Below are 22,392 nucleotides of genomic sequence, written 5' to 3'. Positions count from 1 at the left end.
GCCTGCCAAGTAGAAGCGCGCAGGCGCACTGGTTCTTGCAATTATTGGTATGGAAATACGTTGGTCCCTGCCAAGTAGAAACGCGCAGGCGCGCTGGCTCCTGCCAGTAATCAGCGCGCAGGCGTGCCGACTCCCAGGGTTCAAAGGTCTATGGAGCTCACGGACCCGGAAACTGGCGCGAGCCAATCAGAGGGCGGGTGGGTGGGTAGGTGCCGGGCTTGGTGCTGTGGGAGGTGGAGGAAGGTGAGTGTGTTTATTCAGCATCTCTCATTGTCCATCATTGTGTCCTGCATCCTGGATCAGGACGGTTATAACGCAGCCAGACTCGGGACTATGGCGAGGAAGACACAACCGAGTGGCAAATGTCTCTAATTGAGCTGCAAGTGATGCTTGATGGGCTAAAGATGGCGGCGTCATATTAGAGTGCCAGTCAAGTGGACGTGGGCCTACATATTATTGTTGGAACTGCGTGTGATCTTTTCTGTGTTCCAGTAGCTGGATTGTAGTTTTATTGCTTGAGCGGGAGAAAAGGCCATGCCCTCTGTAACCTCTTGTCAGAGTTTTAATTTTAAAGCAAACATCCGTCAAACGCAGCACCAAACTGAGCAGTCAGGAAGTTGATGCACAAGTGTAATGAAGGATCAGTGCGTAGTTCAAATTGAAATCTTGATGATTTCGAAACTACGATGGTTACTCGGTGATGGGGGCAATTATTATGCGTTGGACAAGCGATTCCTACCTTCTGAACATAGCTCAGAACGTAGTTCCAAACCTGTTGAATTTGAAGTCGCAGAACCAGGTTTCGGTGTTCAGCGTTTCCAGATGGGTTAGTGCCAATAGTGCTACAGTATGTAGATTTGAGATGTAATTTGTGTAGCACAAAATGTGGTAACCAAACTCGTTGTACCATTCACAAGGTGGTCTGAAGAAATTTGTGTTGTTTAGTTGTTAAAATGTCAAACACATCCTGTGTGAATGTGGTCCACAATTGGTACAATAAGAAGCCTCACAAAACCAGATTAAAGTCCAACAGGTTTATTTGAAGTAGTGAGCTTTTGGAACGCTGCTCCTTCATCAGGTGAAGGAGCATCGTCACTCATCTGATGAAGGAGCAGCACTCTGAAAGCTTGTGATTCCAAGTAAACTTGTCCATTCCGTTCCAACATCGGCATCTCCATCTCAAAATAGATACAATCCAAGGACTAGATAGTTATGCAAAACCAACATCATAAAATCATATGGTTACTGTTAGTTTATATGTATATATTTTGATGTATAAGAGAATGTTAGGTGAGACTTCTTGCATGCATTTCTAATTTGTTGGCAGCAGCTTCAATGACTGATATTAACTATTTAGTATTGGAAAAGTGTTTTATCAATGAACTGAATTAAATTGTACTTAAGACAGGATTTTGAAATTCAGTGTATTCCATAGATGGTAACAATAGATGCAAAGGAGATTACACTTTCCCTTTAGAGAAAATATTTAATCTGTACCATTCCCTTGATCTTAACTAATTGCTGTAAGATTATGGAATTTTGATTAACTTTAAAAAAAGTGTGCAGACTCCAGTACTGTTTTTGTGTTCCATTTTGACTAAGATCCTGCCCGATCTATTGCCTGATGATTGACCCGCCTCTGGTTTGATGGGGATGGTTTCTGTCTGGGTGGGGGTGGGGAGGTGATTGCTGTAGGCTCTGAGATTATGGGAAAGGGAGGTGGTGGTCCCCTTTAGATCAGTAAGAAGTCTCACAACAAGTGCATGCAGGTCTACTCGCCTGATGATGAAGCAGCGTTCCAAAAGCTCGTGCTTCCAAATAAACCTGTTGGACTTTAACCTGGTGTTGTGAGACTTCTTACTGTGCCCACCCCAGTCCAACGCCAGCATTGCCACATCATGGCTCCCTTTAGGACTAGGCATCTCATTGTCTGTATTCGATGCCTCTTCCGCTAAACGGTCATCATCATCGACTGTGATAGATGCAATTTCACCCTTTCTATTTCTCTGCAGCATATTGTGGTGGGCTATCACTGGGCAGCGATCCTGATTATTCTGATGTAGGACTTTTACTGTTCCTTTATGATCCATGTTTTCATGGGTTATCTGGCAAGCTTCTGATTCCACCACACCTTTTGCTCTTGCTGCTTGTTCTTGGTAAATTCTTTCACACTGACTTTGGAACTGAGCCATGTGTGTCACATATTCCTCACCTGTCGTCTTCGTTCAATCATTTTTCTAATTCAGGAACTCCCCCTTCAAGGGCATCTTTCTGGAGGGCATAATTTTCCTTTTCAGTCTCATGAAGTGATCTGGCCGACAAACAATTATCAAAGGCTTTTCAACCTTACTGGCCTTCTTGCCTAGTTGTTTCATAGTTCCTCTCATAACTGATTCCCAGTGGATCTCAGGCCCTCTAGAGAGAGTTCAGGAAACTTTGTGTAGTCCAGCCATTTTCCCTGTAGATACTACCGAAGAACCTCATTCCCATTGTGTCTACAAGCTTTTGGGGGTTCCAGCTCAACTTTGGCTTTAATGCAACCACTTTAATCAAAGCCACCCGGGGTGCCAAAATGTTGATCGAGACCCTGCTTAGGTAGGCACAATAAAGACATCTAAATTTTGTGCAACTCTACTTCATTCAGAAGAGCTAGCTTAATCGTGATTTCTGAGAATATGGTACAGGGATGACTCAGACTCGCTACTGAGATCTAAGTATTACTCACACTAGTGACAGAGATAGCCAGGCTTCAGTGTGTTTGATGATCGGTGTGGTCATGATGGACTGAAGGTCTCTTTCTGTGCTGTAAAACTCTATGATTCTATGGTCGTCATCTCTGAACTCCGAGTTCAGGATATTCTTTCTACTATGGTCATTCTTCTCTATAAGCTCAGAGCTCAGGATTGTCCTTCTGTAATGGTGGTTCCCAGATTGTAGCATTGTTTACATGCTCCAAGAGCCCTTCTCTTGTACAGAGTCAGTGAAGTGATCAACCACCACATATCCCACTTGGTCTCTGTCAGGTTTTGCTCTGGGTTCACAAAATGTCCTTAGTTGGCATTTTTCTAATGTATTTGCCTGTTGCAACTTGGATGCATTGGCTACAGTTGTACATAGATAGTTCAGCTGAAAGCTCCACACACTGTTTACTTAACAGATATTGGCCTCCATGCATTTCACAACGTGCTTTGGGCTTACCTACTTTCAGGGTTAAAAATAAAATCCAAAATCAATATTGACATGGAAGAGAAATTGTACGCACTTGCGTTATAAATAGATTGTGATATCTGAAAATTCCCCTTTTTTTGCATTAGTGCAAAGCTCACCTGAGATGTAATATACATTTAATTCTTGCATAAGAGATAAAGAGGCTATCTCTTGTCAGTTCTTATTTCTTATTCTTTTAGTGTTTGGTTTTCTTTCTAACACCAAGTTGTGTTGGGTAATTCAAATATTGAAGCTCAGGAGCAAAGATTGCTGAAGTGGAATTTGAAAAATAAAGCTCCCACTAATCATGCAGTTCACGCCCAGTGTGGGACGAGCTAGCATTTTAGTTATGACCGATGTAGTGTTGTTATGCAGTAACAATGCTTTTTGTTCCTTAAAAAACCTGGCTCAAGTCTTGTCTCACAGAAATATAAAAACACTAATCTAATTGATAGAAATTTGAAACTATACAGTCACAAAGCTTGGCAAAGAAGAATAATATTTTGTATATGAACAGTAATTGTTTGTAGTTCACTGATTTGTACTGAAATGTATAATTAAGGATAAAATTCAGACTGTTGGGTAAATCTTTTTGCACCAGTTTTGAATGACAAATATTAAATGGCAACATTTGGTGTTGTGATGGGGGCTAAGGTAGCTTTGGTCTGTACTTTTCTGAATTGCATCTACAATTTCAAGTAAATCTGTTTAAAATTTTTCCAGCGACACATTTAAGTGGGATATACTTACCATTTTTTTTTTGCATTCCTTTAAAGACCTGTGTCCATTACGTAACAAGTTTTTTTTAATGATTTCAGTAAGAAATAAACTTGATCAGGAGTTAGGTTTTTGGTTTAAAACATATTGGAATATTTGTACTCCCATTTAACTGAACTGAAATCTCAAATGTGTCCTGCATCATTTTAAAGGTGTTCTTCACATTTTTTGTTTGGAGAAAACCACACATACACCTCCCAAGAAAACATGCTAGCACTATAGGATTGGGTATTCCATCAAGTCAGATGGAAAAGGCCGATAGGTTTGCAGATGCATACCAGCCTTAAACCTGAGTCATCTTTAAACCTAACTGACTTTACTTTCGAAAATTTATTGAACACTTTTCTGTTCTTAATATTCTGGAAACTCTATTGTAGTGTGTTGCAAAAAAAAAAATTGGCTTTAAGTATTTGCATTCCAGTTTTGCATGTTGGCATCTTTTGCAGCTGCTAATGACTCATTTTGATCTGCTTTGGTTAGTTTTATATTATAAAATTTTAACTACATATTGACTGATGAGTTAGATTTTTGCAATTTCCTTTTGAGATTGGATTCTTATTTCATAGCTTTAGGATAAAGATCGAGTAATTTGATGGATTAAAATGTAGCCTAACTGTTAGTTACTATTTTCTTTTCCTTAAATAAATTTGATGTCAAAGTAGTGATTTGTGTTCATGTGACATAGATTCTTTGTTTAATTTCTAACTTATTTTGTCTTCCTTTTGTTTACAGTTATCTGCATCACTTTTCCTGGCATCAGTGATTGTAATCTCAAAGTTACTTCCAGTCTGAGAACAGGAAAACCATGGACATGTTGTGGTGAACTGTTCCCTGCACAATCTCCTAATGGATACAAATAAAATCAGAGACACTTTGTTTCGAAAGTATGTACAGATTTGTGAATTAAAATTAAGTGAGAAGGATCACCTAGTTGATGATGCAAGCCTTAAGAAGACGGCTACATCCTTACTTGATTTATATCGACAGGAGTCCAGTGAAAGATTTAAAATGTTTAAATTTTATGATATGGTGGAGAATGCCTTGAGGATGCTCAGAACGTCAAGTTTAAGCGCGCTTCTCACTGCCTTTGGAATACTGGAAACCTTCTGCACTAACCTGTTTCTATATCCCTGGAAAAAAGAATTTAAAACAATAAAGGTAGAGTAGACTATTTTATACGTTTGAGCTAGCTTAGAAGGTAGGTTACAAATTAAACACTAAATACCAATGGATTTACTGGTAAATTGTTTACAAATAAATGGTGCTAGATTCTTCAAGAATCTTTTCTAATAACAAAAGCAATAGTTGCAGTATGGACCTTTTTTATTTGGTAATTACAGCTTGCTTTGTGTATGTATGTTGTAGGATCTTTACAATAAAAACAAAGAATGCTGGAAATATCAGCAGGTCTGCAGCATCCGTGGGGAGAGAAACAGAGTTAACATTTAATCTGATTATAACTTGAAACATTACTTTTGTTTCTCTTTCTACAGATGCAGTCAGGCTTCTTAATATTTTGAACATTTTTCATTAACTGTAAACTTCCAGCACTTGCGGTATTTTGCTATTGGGTGTTTTTTGTTTTCAGTTATCATTATCTGGAAAGAAAACATTTATCGTTTGCATCAAAGGGACAGTCTTAAACAGCTAGTGTTTTTAAGAAAATTCCTTAATTTTCTAACTTTCTATTGATTTTTAAGATGATCGGGCTACACAGAAGAAACTGATGTCAATGTGACGTTTAGATTTGAAGTGTTGATGATACATAAATTGCAGCATTTTCAATTAAATCTATCATAATCCATTAGCATTGCTAATGGTTTGAATGTAATACAATTTTTTTACAATCTGATTGCTGCGTTCAGTAGAAACAGATCTGACTATTAATTTAAAAGCACCAGACCTGGGGTTTGTTGTGTAAATGTAACAGAGTCATTGTGGAGTATGGAGTATTTGTCTTGTGCTGTATAACCTGATTTTAAGTGGTGCACGGACTATAGTTGACCTTGGTGTTCTTATGCTACTAAGGGGGAATATCAGCTTCGGGCTAGGATATGAAATAATTATCCCAGCGTTGAACTGTTGCTAACTTCAGTTTTTGCCTTTTTGAAAGAGAACACCAAGGGGAGATGATTTCCCCATTGAACTGAAATGCTTAACTGAGTCATTCCAATCTCAGTTTGCAGTGAAATCTGTAATACAACACACAGCTTCAAAATGGAATAAAATCCATTAATTACAACCACTTTAAAATGAACTTTTGAGCTACTAACCTTTTTGATGCTTCGAACTGAGGTGAGGATATAGGAATCTGGTGGGACTATGATCGGTGTTTCTTTTGATTCCTATTGAGTTCAGTTGCCATTGGCATCCTGGGCTTTGTGAGAAGGCAACTTCTATTTATATAGTGTCTTAGCATTATGAAAACATCCCAAAATACTTTCAGAAGCATTTTAACACTAACCATATAAGGAGGTATTTGGTCAGATGCAAGGAGTGTTTCAAAGGAGGAAAGTGAATTAGGGAAGGAATTCCAGAGCGTAGGATTTAGTCAACTGATGGTGCACCAGTTAAAATCACGTATGCCAGAAGTAGAGGACTGCAGATGTTTAGAGGATTGTGGGGGCTGGAGGAGGTTCCAAAGATGGGGAGGAACGAGGGCATGCAAGGATTGAAAACCAGGATAAGAATTTTAAATTATTGACTGGGAGTAATGTAGGTCAGTGAATACAGGACGGTTGGGGAAACAGGATTTGCTGTGATAGCAGCACAGCTTTGGAGTACCTCAAACTTAGGGAGATTAGAATGTGGGAGACTAGCCAGGGATATATTGAAGTACTTGAGTCTCGAGGTAATAAAGGCATGCATGAGGGGTTTGGCAACAAATAAGTTGTGATGAAGTGAGGCCAGGCAATGTAGCAGTGATGTCTTGGTGATGGCACAAATATCTGGTTGGAAACTCATCTTTGAGCCATTTTATGAGTAAATTTGTTTAGTATCGGGCATTTGCCAAGGAGAGAGATGGAGTCAGCTAGAGTGCAGGGGACTGAAAACTTGGAAGGGAGGGAGAGAGGTAGATTGACTAGATTGCTGGGGACTCAAAACAATGTCTTTTGTCTTCCCAATATTTAATTGGAGGAAATTTCTGCTCACCCAGTACTGGATATTAAGCAGTCTGATAATTTAGCGAACAGCATGTTATATATTTCACCAATAAATTTTCCATTGACCTGGAAAATATTGCCAAGTTTCAAAATTTCAAATGAAATTTAAGTGGTAGTGGGACTAGGAAATAAGTCTCCAAAGGGTATGAACTGTCAGTCTGTGAATTTGGTAGAAAGATGATCGGACACAGTGAACAATCAGCTGTCCATTCACTAGGAAACTGTATTGCATTGCTATTGTTGACCAGTTTCACCATTGCAAAGTCTAAGCCAGGAAGTATAAATTCAAATAGTTCATTGTCAGATCATGTACAGAAAACAAAATAATTAAAGATAGGGTTGAGAGGAAGATAAAAGGTTTTTTTCAGATCCCCAGCCGGCATTACATTTTCAGTGTTGGAGAGATTGTTTGGCTTAGCGTTATCATGTAGCTAAAGGTCTACTCTCACCTGAATGCACAAACCCAAATGTATTTTTCTGGTAGCTTTATTGCTAAATGTGACCATTTAATGCCCTTACTACAATTAGACTTCGGAAGTTATTGAGTATATTGGACAACTGTCTGATTTTCATTGTTTAACTGTGCATGTTAAGATTCAGATGGTGAATAGACTCTGTTGTTAATCTGTGCTTACAAATCCATGGGGTTGATCTTTTAGTGCAACGGGTGAAGAGAATTTTGTGGTGGGCACTGCACAGGATTCATGCATGCATTCCCATCGTAATGGTGCCTCCCAGCACCGGATTTCCGGCAGCATCTACTTTGCACTGGTATTTAAATGCTCATTTTAACCTAAAATGCTATTAACAGGCCTGCTAGCATCTCCCTCTTGTTAGCGTAGTTCATTCCAAAAGGGTTTAGAGTAGCTCCCCACTTTCAGGGAACTAGTGGCCTGGCCCCACTGGAGTGAAGGGGGGCAATCAGAGGAGTGGGGTGCTGGAGGATCAAGTGGCAGGGGGTGATGCCCCCTGGCACTGCCCAAGAGCAAAGTGTCAATGCCTGAGGACACCTACATCAGGAGGGGAGCTGGAGATTGGGGCTGGGTGGGAGGGGCTATGGGCAGGCCATGGGGGTTGGAAAGAGTGGAGAGCTGGCGTTGTGGGACTAGCCAACAATCAGGAGGCCATCAGTGTGGGGGCACTGTGCATGCACTGCTCTCAGCACTGATAGATCAGCGCATGTGCAATGGCCTGCTCAGTGTACTGATTACAGCCTCTCCAGTGGGAATAGGCCCTGCCCCCTGAAATTCAATGATATTCACACTGATGACCTCTGCAGTGCAGAGTGTGGGAGATTCTTCTCTGAACTCCCACTGAAAAAAACAGCATGAATTACTCCAGTTTTCACACAAATTCAACACTTAGAATTTTTTTGGGCGAATTCCACTCCTTGCATTTGTTACCTCCTGTATTCCTGCTATCTTCTGCAACTTTTATATTTGAAATTCGTCAATCAGGTTTTCACCTGAGCACATCACTGAAATGGCTTCAGTCTAGTCACATGCCACCCTATTAAGTGTGGAACATTCCTTTCTTTTTGAGTTAAACTGCCCTCCATTGGTTTCAGTCTCGCCTAAGCAAAGATAACCAGATTTTCTCCAATAATAACTTCTATTCTGAACCACACACTTCCCATTGTTGATAATTATTGGCCAGAAGCCCATCTGGATCAGTGAGTACAAGAGTTGGTCGGAGGCTGGGTGTTTTGAGATGTGTGAATCACCACCTAATTCTAAAAATCCTTTCCATCATCTAAAAGCATAAGCCAGGAGTATGATTAAATATTCTGCAATTGTCTTGATATGTGCAACCCCAACAACCGTCACAAAACAAGACCATCCAGAACAAAGCTTGATTGGCACCACAGTAAACATTGATTCATTCCCCCCCCATCACCAGCTGCTCGGTGTCTGCAGTGAATACAATCTACAACACATACTAACAAGTGACTTGCCAAGACTTCTTCATCAGTGCTTGCCAAACCTGTGACCTTTACTGCCTAAAAGGGCAATGACAGCAGGTGCATACAAACAGCACCACCTCCAAGTTACATACCACCCTGACTTAGAAATATATCGCCATTCCTTCATTTAAAATTAAATGGGTTAAAATCCTGGAACTCCCTACCTAACAGCACTTGAAGATAATTGGGGATGGCTAATAAATGTTTGCCTTGTCAGTCACACCCACATCCTGTGAATTAATATACAAACTTGAAGAAGGCCATTTGGCCCTTTCAGCCTGCTCAGCCATTTGATAACACCGTGACTGATCTGATTGTAGCATCAACTCTGCTTTCCTCTCTACCCACTACACCCTTTAACTTTCTTGTCAGTCAAGAATCTATATAACTTAGCCTGAAAAATATTCAATGACCCTGCCTCCACTGCTCTCTGGAGAAGAGAATTCCACAGACTAACAACCGTCAATTCTTATTTTTAAACAGTGTCCCCTAGTTCTAGTTTCTCTCGCAAGGAGAATCTTGTCAGCATGCACCCTGTCGATTCCTCTCAGGATCCTCATTCTTCTAAACTCCAGATGATACAGGCCCAATTTGTTCAACATTTACCTCCCAAGATAACCCCTTCTTCGTTCCAGGAATCAAAGTCAGGAACCTCATAATCAATGATTCTGTAATTATCAGCCCCATATATTGGAATCATTTTCCCCACGAGAATGGTCACCAAGTATCATTTCAGCTTCATCTATTATAAAGCATTGCACCAATACAGATTAAGAACACAAATGAAGCTTATAGGTTGTCAGGATTAGCTGAAGAATGGATGCTAATCAATATCTATCTGCTCAGATGATAGTGTATTTGAGCTGCATGTCATGTGTTTTAACAATGAGGGACACCATTGTTAGCACTTCCCTCAAATGGCGTGTAAACATTTCAGAGTAAAATAGTTTATTAAAAGAAGAGCCATATTTGAGATCAATGAATTTGAGAATTGTTTAAATCATGTGTAGTCTGATTTCCTCAAAGTCTAAACCACCGGCATGCATTTTCATTGCTGCCATTGGCTTTGGAGTGCCACAGTCAAGTGGCTGCGTGATCTGTCTATTTGACCATGGAGGTATCATAATAAAGCTTGCTCCTGTTTCTGTGTAACACGTCGGGAGCACAGGATAAAAATCAGAAGTGGAAGCATCAGTGGTTTTCCCAAGCACAAACAGTGGCCTGAGTGCTGGTCAGACTGAGCATTAGCTGGTTCAGCACAGATTATGATTCATTTACAACTTGCACACCACAAAACCTATTTTCTGGGGATGTGAAGAGTTCTTTTTTATTCGTGGTCCACTGTTCAAGTTAATCTTAATTGCAAATCTTTGGTTTTACTATTTCTTATTTCTATAACCACCCATATTCTACCTCTAAACTTGAGGTCTACCAAATCCCTGCTGCTTTTGCATGTGTCAAGTCCCATTCACCTTCTCTTTGCTGACCTAGTTGACTCCCAGGCACACAGTTCTCTGCTTTTTTTAAAAAAATTGTCATCCTTGTTCTCAAATCCTACCATGGCCTTTCCCCAGCCTATCTCTAAGTTCCTCCAGTCAGTCAACCCTCTTGAGGTATCTGTGCTCATCAAATTCTGACCTCTTCAGCATTCTTATTTTTAATAGCTTTGTCATTGATAGCTAGATCCTATACTCTGAAATTCTATCCCTCTACAACTCTTATTTTAAGGTACTTGTGTATTCCAGATGCCAACCACTCACTTTTTTAATGTTCGTGTTACCTCTGGTTGGTTCTTCAATCCCTTTTGAAATTGGTGTTCTCCAGTTCTTGACCCTTCTGTCAATGGAAACAGTTTATCTGTTCTGTTCAGATTCCTGATAATTTTAAACATCTCCATCAAATCTTCCCTGAGCAGAAACATCCCAGTTTGTCCAACCTGTTCTTGTAACTTGAAGTCCCTCATCCTTGGCACAATTTTCATAAATGTTTTTTGCACTCCAATGCCTTTATATCTTTTCTTCAGTGTAGTGCCTGAAATTGAACCCAATACTTAACTACACCAATGTTTTATAAAAGCTTCACAATATCTTGTTGATTTTGTGTTCCATACCTCTATTTATAAAGCCCAGGATCCCATCTGTATACCTTATTAACTGCTTTTGAACTTATCCTGCCATGTTTAATAATTTGTGCACATATGCTCCCTCTGCTCCTGCACTCCCTTTAAAATTGTTTCCTTTTACTTCATAGAATCTTGCTTTGTTCTTTCAACCAAAATGTATCACTTCACACTACTAAAATCTATCCAAATCTTTTCACTCACTATCTTTCTCAATTCACAATACATTCAGATTTTGTCAGCTGCAATTTTTGAAGTTGTGCCATGTCTAGGTCATTAATATAGATCAAGAAACAGTGATCCTAATATCAACCCCTGAGGGAACTTCACTAAATACCATCCTCCAATCCAAGAAACAACTATTCACCACTGCTTTGTTTCTTGTCACTCTACCAACTTTGTATCCACGTAGCTTTTATTCTGAGCTTCAACCTTTCTGACAAACCTATTATGTGGCACTTTATCAAATGCTTTTTGAAAGACTACATTCTCCTCATCCTTTGTTACCTTTATTTAAAAAACTCAAATGAGTGAAACATTATTTGCCCTTTGTTCTCACTGGAGCGACAGAGGTTGAGGGACGACCTGATAGAAGTCTACAAGATTATGAGAGGCATGGACAGAGTGGATAATTGAAGCTTTTTCCCAGGGTGGAAGAGTCAGTTACTAGGGGGCGTATGTTTAAGGTGCGAGGGGCAAGTTTTAAGAGGTGTATGAGGCAGATGTTTTACACAGAGAGTGGTGGGTGCCTGGAACTCGTTGCTGGGAGAGGTAGTGGAAGGGGATACGGTAGTGACTTTTAAGAGGCGTCTTGACAAGTACATGAATGAGATGGGAATAGAGGGATATATTTCCTGGGGGGTTTAGTTAATTTAGGTAGCGTGGTCGGTGCAGGCTTGGAGGACCGAAGGGCTTGTTCCTGTGCTGTAATTTTCTTTGTTCTTATTAGAATATCACAGTTTTTTTTGGAAGAAGCCATCCACCACTGTTCTATCATGTATAAGTAACTACGTAAGGAATATGCCAATGTGATGTAATGGAATGGCATCCGAGTCTTTTATTTTTAGTTTGGTCAGGACCTACCTCCGAATCTGGATTTGAAAGTCTCTGTCAGCTGTTAATCTCCTCAGACTGTTAATTTAGAATGATTTGGAACAAGAAGACATAAATTAAAGTTGGTGAAAAGTAAATTTTAAAAATCAAATTTTATGAAAAACTTCTCACAAAAGGTGGTGATTTTTGTAATCTGACAGACACCTGGAGAGTTGAAAAGGAATGAGCTTTTGAGTGAATGGCTTTTGGTCCCATCTCTACTCGATAAGTGTCCTAATTATCTAATGGTTACAGGTTTGCAAATAATGTTGCCTGTAGTTGTGTGCACGTTGGCATTTTGGTTATAAAAATGAGTAGGAAATTAGAAAAAATTCACACAGGATTCTGATTTTGGACTTAAGCCACTAATTATAAAGAGGTAGGATGGCTTCTGCACCTGACCTTTAGCAAGTGAAAATATGCTCTCTTTCTCACAATTGACATATCATTGCATATTCACATCTTGGATGAATTTACGTTTTTATAAAAAGAATAGGACTAATTAAAATATGTGTTCGTTCTTGTTACTTTTACTTGCATTCTCTCTGAAGTAGGGTTGTCAACCTCATTTTCTGTTCTTGACCTGATCTAATATTCTGGCATTTGACATGGGCCACGTTCAGCAGACTTGAACATTTTTCCCTTGTATGAAATTATTTAGATGATTAGCTATTTCATGGTCAATCATGTAGCTTGCCTTTTAATAGCAGCATCAGTTGCATAGGAAACATAGATTAATGTAGCCTCCTTCCATGACTGTGCTAATTCAGAAAATTTAACATCTATATAACTTTCTTGCATGTGATGTCATGGGATGTTGGTTCATTGGAAAAGCCAGCGTTTATTGCCTATTTTTTTTATTTCTCTATTCCTTATTTCTTTGTAAAGGGTGGTGATGAACTGCCTCCTTGAGATACACCACAGTGCTGGTAGGAGAGGTGTTCCAGGATTTTTCCCAGTGTCCGTGAAGGAATAGCGATTATAATCCCAAATTAGGATGGTGTATGACTTAGAGGGAACTTATAGCTGGTGGTGGTCACATCGCTTGCTGCCCTGGTTCTTCTATGTGATAGACATTGTGGTTTTGGAAGTGCTGTCAAAGGAGGCTTGGTAAGTTGCTGTAGTGCATCTTGTAAATGGTACATGCTGCTACCACTTTGTTTGTGATGGAAGAGTTAATGTTTTAAGGCACCATACAGGGTGCCAATTAAATGGGCTGCATTTTCCTGGATGGTATCCTTTAAAGTGTTGTTGGAGTGGCACTCATCCTGGCAGATGGAGGGTAGTGCATCACCAACATGTCTTGTGCCTTCTAGATGGTGGACAGACTCTGGGGAGATGAGATACTCACTCACTGGCAATTCTGCAGAGTATTTATATGGTTAGTCCAGTTGTGTTTCTGATCAATGGTGATCTGCAGGATATGTTGATAGGGAAGTCAGCAATGACATTGCAATTACACACTGTATTTATCTCCATTATTTACTTCAGTGTCTTTGAAGGTTATAATGTTTTACCTCAACTGCCTGTTGCTTACAAAACAGCAACCTCATATGTTTGATTATGTCCAGTATCACTTTACTATTTCATAACTGATGTGAATAAGTTGTGTTGCATGTATTATTGATTACAAACCAAAGCTTTTAAGGTGGCAATCCAGAAGGGTTAATGAAGGCTATCACAGAAAACAAAATAGTGCAGATGCTAGAATTTCAGGGGGAGAGACAAAAAAAAACCCCATAAATGCAGAAAATACTCCAAGGTAAGGGGACCTGTGGAGGGGAAAAACAAAAGTCAATAGAGTCATAGAGGTTCTAGTAGGGAAACAGGCCCTTTGGCCCATCTTGTCCACGCCACCCTTTTTTTTAAATGCCCCTAAGCTAATCCCAATTGCCCACATTTGGCCCATATCCCTCTATACCCATTGTACCCATGTAACTATCTAAATGCTTTTTAAAAGATAAAATTGTACCTGCCTCTCTTGCTACCTCTGACAACTTGTTCCAGACACTCACCACCGTCTGTTTGAAAAAATTGCCCCTCTAGACACTTTTGTATCTCTCTCCTCTCACCTTAAACCTATGCCCTCTAGTTTTAGACTCTCCGACCTTTGGGAAAAGATATTGACTATCTAGATGATCTGTGCCCCTCATTATTTTATAGACCTCTATAAGGTCACCCCTCAGCCTCCTATGCTCCAGAGAAAAAAATCCCAGTCTATTCAGCCTCTCCCTATAACTCAATCCATCAAGTCCTGGTAGCATTCTAGTAAATCTTTTCTGCACTCTTTCTAGTTTAATAATATCCTTTCTATAATAGGGTGAGAATTCCACACAGTATTCCGAGTGTGGCCTTACCAATGTCTTGTACAGCTTCAACAAGACACCCCAATTCCTGTATTCGGTGTTCTGACTGATGAAACCAAGCATGCTGTCTTCTTCACCACTCTGTCCACCTGTGACTCTACTTTCAAAGAGCTATGAACATGTACCCCTAGATCTCTTTTGTCCTGTAACTCTCCACAACGCCCTACCATTAACTGTCCTACCCTGGTTCGATCTATCAAAATGCATCACTTTGCATTTGCCTAAATTAAGCTCCATCTGCCATTCGTCAGCCCACTGGCCCAATTGATCAAGATCCTGCTGGAATTGGAGATAACTTTCTTCACTGTCCACTACGCCAAAAAACTTGGTGTCATCTGCAAGCTTACTAACCATGCCTCCTATATTCTCATCCAAATCATTCATATAAATGACAAATAACAATGGGCCCGGCACTGATCCCTGAGGCACACTGCTGGTCACAGGCCTCCAGTTTGAAAAACAACTCTCTACAACCACCCTTTGGTTTCTGTCAAGTAGCCTATTTTGTATCCATTCGGATACCTCACCCTGAATCCTGTGAGATTTAACTTTATGCAACAACCTACCATGTGGTATCTTGTCAAAGGCCTTGCTAAAATCCGTGTAGACAACATCAACTGCACTGCCCTCATCTACCTTCTTGGTTACCCCTTCAAAAAACTGAATTAAATTTGTGAGACATGATTTTCCACTCACAAAGCATGCTGACTGTCCCTAATCAGTCCTTGCATCTCTAAATGCCTGTAGATCCTGTCTCTCAAAATACCTTCCAACATTTTACCCACCACAGATGTGAAGCTCTCTGGCCTGTAGTTCCCAGGCTTTTCCCTGCAGCCCTTTTTAAACTAAGGCATAATATTTGCCAATGTTTCGAGAAGCTACCTGAAACATTCTTGCTCCTATTTCTGTTTTACTATTAATTAAGACCATTGACCAGGTTTAAAAAGAACTGTTAACTAAGCTTTTGAAAATACTTTTTTATAGAATAGATATTGAAAGGTGGAGTTGTTTTTCTTTCTCACAGAGAATCTGCATGGATTTGGCTGAGGCAGCATATCTTTTAACTTCAGTCATTGAACTGTTAAATTTATTACCACCATCAAAAAGTTAAGTGATGCAAATAACATGATCAGTAGGACCGGATATGTACACATCTGCTTCTCCAAGATGAATGGATTTGTATCATTACAATTCCTACCACCAGAACAGTCACTTCCTCCAATCTTATCTTTCAACCATTCTTCTTCTTCTGCCCCCCCCCTCCCCCGCCCCCCATCAACCCCCAGAACCAATACTATTGCTGTTGTGAGGTCCGAATTAGTATAGTTGGAACATAATGAAACCTGCAATTTCTTTCAAAGTACAAAATATAACTCCAGCATTCTGCAGATTAATGATTTGATGTCCTCCTCCCCTGCCCCACGCACGTGTTACAACCCTACCCCACTGTACAGTACCTTGCCATATAACTGTTCTGTGTGGTCCAGATTTTCCACCTATTTGCAACAACCCATGACAGTTTTACTTTCTAAACAGCCAATGTTGGGGTAAAAACCAATTTCATTCACATTTCCTTTTTGGAGAAGGTACTGCGTTGATCTTACTATTGTTTCAGTCATTTAAAATTAAAAAATACATAGAGAAATCGCAAAGTAGAGAGGAATAACAAACAGTCAAGAAGAATAAAGGCGGATGCAGCACGTCCAGGCTGTGGAAGTGGATAAAATATGAAAGCTGCGCTCTGGGCACCAGTGAAAACATGGATATACACAATAAATTAATGCAGTAAAAGAGGATTTAAGGTTGTAAATGCATCAATCCATTTAAAAAAGATAATCAGGATTGAAGGGGAAATCCATTTAAGGCAAGCAGGATTTATGTAAAAAGATCAAGCAACATCTGCGGAGAGAGAAATTGAGTTGATGTTTCTAGCCAGTGACATTTCACTTTTACTGGAAAATCAAATTGAAATATCTACTCTCACCATAATGCTACGGAGTATTTCAAGCATGCTGTGCTTATTTCAGGATTTTCAGTATCCACAGTATTTTTAAATATACATCAAGGAATTGATTCTTACAAAATGCCAGGCCTGGTGTTGCATATCTTAATAATTTTGGGCTTCTAATGCCCTGGAGAAAAGTTGCAACATCACTGGTTTACCTGGATAGTACCAGGGAATAAAGAGCTAAATTATGAGCAATAAGGAAAAACTGCAGCCCAATGAGGGCTATATGCTCTCGTGCTGAGGGTGATTTGATGCAGCTGTTCAAAAATGATCAAAGGAATTTGGGGATTAGCAGGGTAAATACGTGGGATCACGGGGATAGGGCCTGGGTGGGATTGTTGGTGCAGGCTCGATGGGTTGAATGGCCTCCCTCTGCACTGTAGGGATTCCATGATTCCAAATGGGTACATTTCATATAGGTATGTGGAAAACAAGAGGCTATAATCTTAATATATGAACTAGGCATATAAAGGGGGTAATTTATCAAAAGAGGAATGCTTTGCCACTAGTGATGAGGTGAACACAGTTTACAAAACTGAAAAAATTAATTCTTGAGAGGACCCGGTTTGACACAGACACAAGTGATCAGAAGATTTCCAGCAAATAATAAAAAAAAAATCTGTTTGAGATCAAGAATTTCTTGCAGTTGAACACCAAGAAGACCACAGCTATCATTTTGGCCATTTCTATAAACTAAGCTTTTTTGGTATCATTTATGTAATGCACAGATTTGCAATCCTGATCATCTCTGCTTCCACAACCCTCCAGTGTGTTCCAGTTCATTATGACCAGCTGTGTGAAGTGATGATGACCTGGAAGTTTGTGCCCAACAGGCAATTTCAAAAGGAAATTGGAAGGAAATGAACTTGCAGAATTAGCAGGGGAATGGGACTGATTGGATTGTTCCTCGGAGAGCCAACACAAACTTGATGGGCCAAATGGCAACTTCCTGCCATAAATGGCTCTTGATTCAACTTGAACTGATCTTTTAAATACTATCTATCACCAAGGCTGCTTATTTGCATGTTAGCATTGTTGCCCAATTCCATCCCTGAATCTCATACTATTACAAAAATTCCTATCCACTACTTCACCATATTTAGACTTGCCTTTTCTCTAATTTCTCCTTGTCATTCCAAATCATTGAAAATTCTCGCTATCACTTGTTCTCCTCCCTGACCACCCAATTCTTCTTTACCTACATTGTCTCTCTAACTCCTAATATCAAACTAATTTTAATTCCTTGAACTCCTTTATATTAATGAGGGCAGCACGGTAGCACAGTGGTTAGTACTGCTGCCTCAGACCACCAGGGACCCAGGTTCAATTCTGGCCTTGGGTGACTGTGTAGCATTTGCACAGTCTCCCTGTGTCTGCGTGGGTTTCTTCCAGGCACTGTGGTTTCCTCCTACAGTCTAAGGAGGTGTGGGTTAAGTGGATTGGCAATACTAAATTGCCCCTTTGCTTCAGGGATTAGCAGGTAAATACATGGGGTTACGGGGATAGGGATAGGGAGGGATTGTTGTCAGCTCTGGCTCTATGGGCCAAATGGCCTCCTGCATTATACGATTCTCTGATATTTCTCTGTAACCTGAGACCACAGTGTCTTTGCAGCTTTCTACAACTCTATTTCCCCTTCTATGCATCTCTGTCTCACCAATAGTGTCAGAGCTTTTTGACTGTCTTGGTACAATTTTCTGTCAGTCTCCTTTGCTATTTTTTGTGTCTTTACCTCTTTTACCTTTTAAAATCCCTCTCAACTGCCCCTCTTCAAAATAAATCACCTGTCCCTCTCGTTCCCACAGAGGTCTCCATTTGTCTATTTCTTTGTCAGTGAAGTACCTTGGAATTTTCCTGTACATTAAAAAAGTGGTGTATAAATGCACCTTATTGTTTCTTGGCCCTTCTGTTTCTGTCATCCTTGTACTCTGGGCTACTGACTTTTTTCTGTTCTTCAAAACGTTGCTGCTTACGTTCTAATGAGTTCCACTTCAAAGCAGCTTCATCAGAAAAGCTGGTTAAAATTGAATGGAATGCTTTCTGGTTTATATGTAATCCACAATCTTTATTTCACAGAATGTGATTTAAACCAACACAGATGCTTTTAAAATACTTTACTGGTTGGGATTTTTCTAAAAAAAAAGAAATACAAAAGCTAAAATAGAGCAATTTTGTTTTTGAAGTTCCAAGAGTCGAATGACTCAACCCTGTTGCCCAAATAATTTCTGGGATTGTAACTTCCAAAGACTCTTCTCATTGGCACTTGTTGTTTAAACACACTGATTTTGCAGAGTAAAATGTTTTGAGATTCTGTTTGGTATGGATATTTTCTGTTTGGAGATCAGAGCTTGGTGATATCCTCCAATTTATTTTAAAATCTTTACTGTTTTTGTCTGTGTGGAATAAAATAATTGAATTACCAACATTGCTGCGCTTTTACTGAGCCCTCAAGTTCACAACTAAATCCGAGTTTGAATTAATGGCTGTCTTAATATTAGAGTATACATGTTATCAACTGTTAAAAGAAGCTGCATGTAGGGAAAGTCAGCATTGCAAGAAATGCTAAGAATGTGACTCATTTAACTTTTCTTTCTGTTCTAGACCTTTACGGGCCACTTTGTCTACTATATCAAATCTGCATTGTGTGAAGATGATATTTGGAATATCCTATATCATATAGGGTACCAGCATGAGAAAGAAGCATTTGAACTGAAAAACAAAGTTAACGCTAACCGTGTGAAATTGATGTCTTTTGAGCTCTTCTTGGCTGGAATTGAATGTGAGAATTTACTTGAAATCTGTTCACAAATGAAAGGTAAGGGCTATTCAGAGCTTAATGTAGTTGAAGAACGAAAGAACAGCGCAGAAGACGTGAGAGGATGCATTGATGTAATGAAAAGACAGCGAAGACTGGAAGACTTGCAAGCACCAGTAACACGAAGATTGGACAGTGAACGGTTAACAAACAGTTACATGAAACATTTCATGTATAAGCCTTCATCACACATAGACAACGATGAAAATCAAGTGGCAAAGCAGTTAAGTAAAGTTAGTCTGACGCCTGTACATCACAAAAAGGAGACTGCTTATGGCGCTTCTTTTGAGGATATGACTGATGAGATTTATCGTCCTACACCTTCTCTTCTTACTATGTCAAGTTCCCCTCGTTTAGAATCAGATGAATACTTGCACTCTCCCAATGAAAACTGGAGAGCAGAAAATAATTTTAACATGTCCTTCCAGGCATTTGATAATTTGGATCTTTACACAGCTGAAGATCCTAAATGCACTTTAACACCAAGATGGACAGACTCAACTAGTCATAGTACAAGATTGATAAAAAATAATGACCTAAGAGGTGTGCACCATGAAACTTCACATTTTACCAAAGAAAGTGTATCTAACACAGTTGTGTTGAAGTGCCAAATGTGTGGAATGTCCAGTGGGACTATAACTTGCCAAAAGTGTGACAAGGCCCTTTGTAACCAGTGCCATCGAGACATCGGAGAGTGTTCACTTGTCTCTAGTAGACATGAATATCCAAGGATGGTGGGTATCTTATCACGCTCATCATCTGTTCAGAATGATCTTTCTGTGAGTTCTGCTCCAAAAGAGAAATGTGCATTTTCGATCACATCCCAGTATCAGGAGCGTTTACCCAGTTTCAAGAGCACCAGCACATTGCGCTGTGGATTTTGTGACAAACCTGGCGCAAAGTTCACTTGTATGAACTGTTCTAAGGTCTCCTGTGATGATTGTAAGGCTGTTTATCATCAAGATTTATGCAACAAGAATAAAATGCACAATTTTTACCCAAACAGCCAGCTCAATTATAAATCTGGCAAAATGTATTCCCTGTACAGATGAGTTATTCAATCTGGAATAACAATGCATGATCAGCCCTGGAAAAATCTATGCTGAGAATATTTTGAAAATGGTTAGATTGTAGAATGAATATTGTTGAAATATAAATGCACACTGTGATCTCTTGTACTACAATATGTACCTTAAGATATTTAATTTGCTGCTATATTTTTCAAGGGCTGATGTATGTACATTAAAGCTGCTTTGATTTAAAAATTCATGGTAATGTTGCAGAAAGTGACTAATGGTTTAGAATCTGAAACAGACAAATATTTTGTTATTGGAAATGATTGGGAGACAACAGCCTGCAATACTTAATGTAAAACTGTCAGATGTTTATATCATGAGCCTTGTTATTGATGTGCAATTTTTCTTGCCATTTTCTAATGTGATAGTGTTTCATAATTACTTTATACTTACAATAGGTGGGCAAGTATGTGTTTTCTGATGGGAACCTTGATCCTATTCTGGCATCCCTTGGCTTATCCATGCATTTTTTTGGAGACTGTTAAATAATTTTATGATTGCTTGTATGAATAAAACTGTGTTACTGGCAATGCCAAATTCTGATTTGTTTTTTTAAGCCAATAATTTATATTGTGTCTGAACCCCTGGCTACCATCTTCATTCTGAGTTATTCAGGGTTTACCAAACTGAATACACTTGTTTAATTTTTGACTCTCCCGAACTGAGGTCTGAGTCCCTCCTTTTATCCATAGGCTATAATGTAATTTATGGTGCACACCTTTAAAATTGATGTAATCAATTTTTTGCTGGCACAATCTGCAAACAAATATTTTAACTATAACTTTTGCAACTTCTCTTCTAGATTGTCCATGTCAATTTATGAGCAACTATCTTTATCACTTATCTGTTTCCTAACATTAAGGTAAATATGAGATGCAGTTCTAAAACATTCCCTACTCTCTCATCATTTTTTTTACAGTACCATGGTTGGTGCAGGTTTGGAGGGCTGAAGGGCCTGTTCCTGTGCTGTAATTTTTCTTTGTACTAAATCATGCTGCTTGCACAGATGCTATTCCTTCACTCAAGTGACCATAGTTGTGAGTTTTGATACTCTTCAGTTTGGCTGGTTTAGATCCTTTCTTCCATTGTGAACTTCCAACTGCAATCAATGCATTACAGTTAGGATGACTATTCTCACTTTTATTTCCTCTCCTCACCCAGCTGAAGTTGCTGAGACCACAGCACCCCTGTTGTTCACCAGAGATCAACCAACTCTTTGCAGACCTGAGATCAAACCCTGAAGCCTACTGTTATGTATGGCATAATATAGTAATGAAGAGGTGAAAAGTTATCGGGCAGGTGTGTTTGTGGGATTGAGGTTGGTCAAATCAATCAATATACACTTGAATACAGAACAGGTTTGAAGAGCTGAGTGGCCTACTACTAATTCATATGTTTGTATACGATTTATTAGACACTCAGGAAGCAAATAGGAATACTTTAAATTTTGAGATTGGCAGTTTATTTATTATAACTGTATGCAGCAGTGCCTTTCTGCAGGAATTTATTATTTTATACATGGGTTGTGAGTAATCTATGCACCAACATATATTTTATGCAGTTTATGGTGACTGATGCGCACAGTTGTGTGTTTCAGATAAACTGGAAAGCAGTTATTGGGAACAGGAGTAAGCTATTCAGCTACCTGCGCCTGTAATAAAGTTCATCTGTATCTTCACTTCATTTATCAGCCTTGGTTCCAAATCCTTTAATACCCTTAACAAATATCCATCATTTGGTTTTGAAATTTTCAACTGATCTAACCTCAGCAGTTTTCTGTGGGAGCAAATTCCACAATCTGTTAT

At 39.3% G+C, this 22,392-nt stretch overlaps 1 protein-coding gene across 2 annotated transcripts; it reads left to right on the top strand.

Annotated features, from left to right (window-relative positions):
• Window positions 1-206: 206 nt before the first annotated feature.
• spata2 (spermatogenesis associated 2) lies at window positions 207-21,116 on the top strand. 2 transcript variants are annotated; one of them, XM_080204436.1, is made up of 3 exons: window positions 207-243; window positions 4,717-5,142; window positions 19,298-21,116. In XM_080204436.1, exons 2-3 carry the CDS (start codon window positions 4,831-4,833, stop codon window positions 20,561-20,563), a joined length of 1,578 nt encoding a protein of 525 aa, XP_080060562.1. In that variant the 5' UTR covers window positions 207-243; window positions 4,717-4,830; the 3' UTR covers window positions 20,564-21,116. The 2 variants fall into 2 exon arrangements, with proteins under 2 accessions (XP_080060562.1, XP_080060563.1); XM_080204437.1 differs by lacking the exon at window positions 207-243 and adding an exon at window positions 806-826.
• Window positions 21,117-22,392: the final 1,276 nt, after the last annotated feature.

Source organism: Carcharhinus amblyrhynchos, chromosome 16 (assembly GCF_965287045.1).
Source record: "Carcharhinus amblyrhynchos chromosome 16, sCarAmb.v2.hapA, whole genome shotgun sequence".
In the NCBI taxonomy this organism is placed as follows: domain Eukaryota; kingdom Metazoa; phylum Chordata; class Chondrichthyes; order Carcharhiniformes; family Carcharhinidae; genus Carcharhinus; species Carcharhinus amblyrhynchos.
This window is presented reverse-complemented; position numbering and strand designations above follow the sequence as displayed.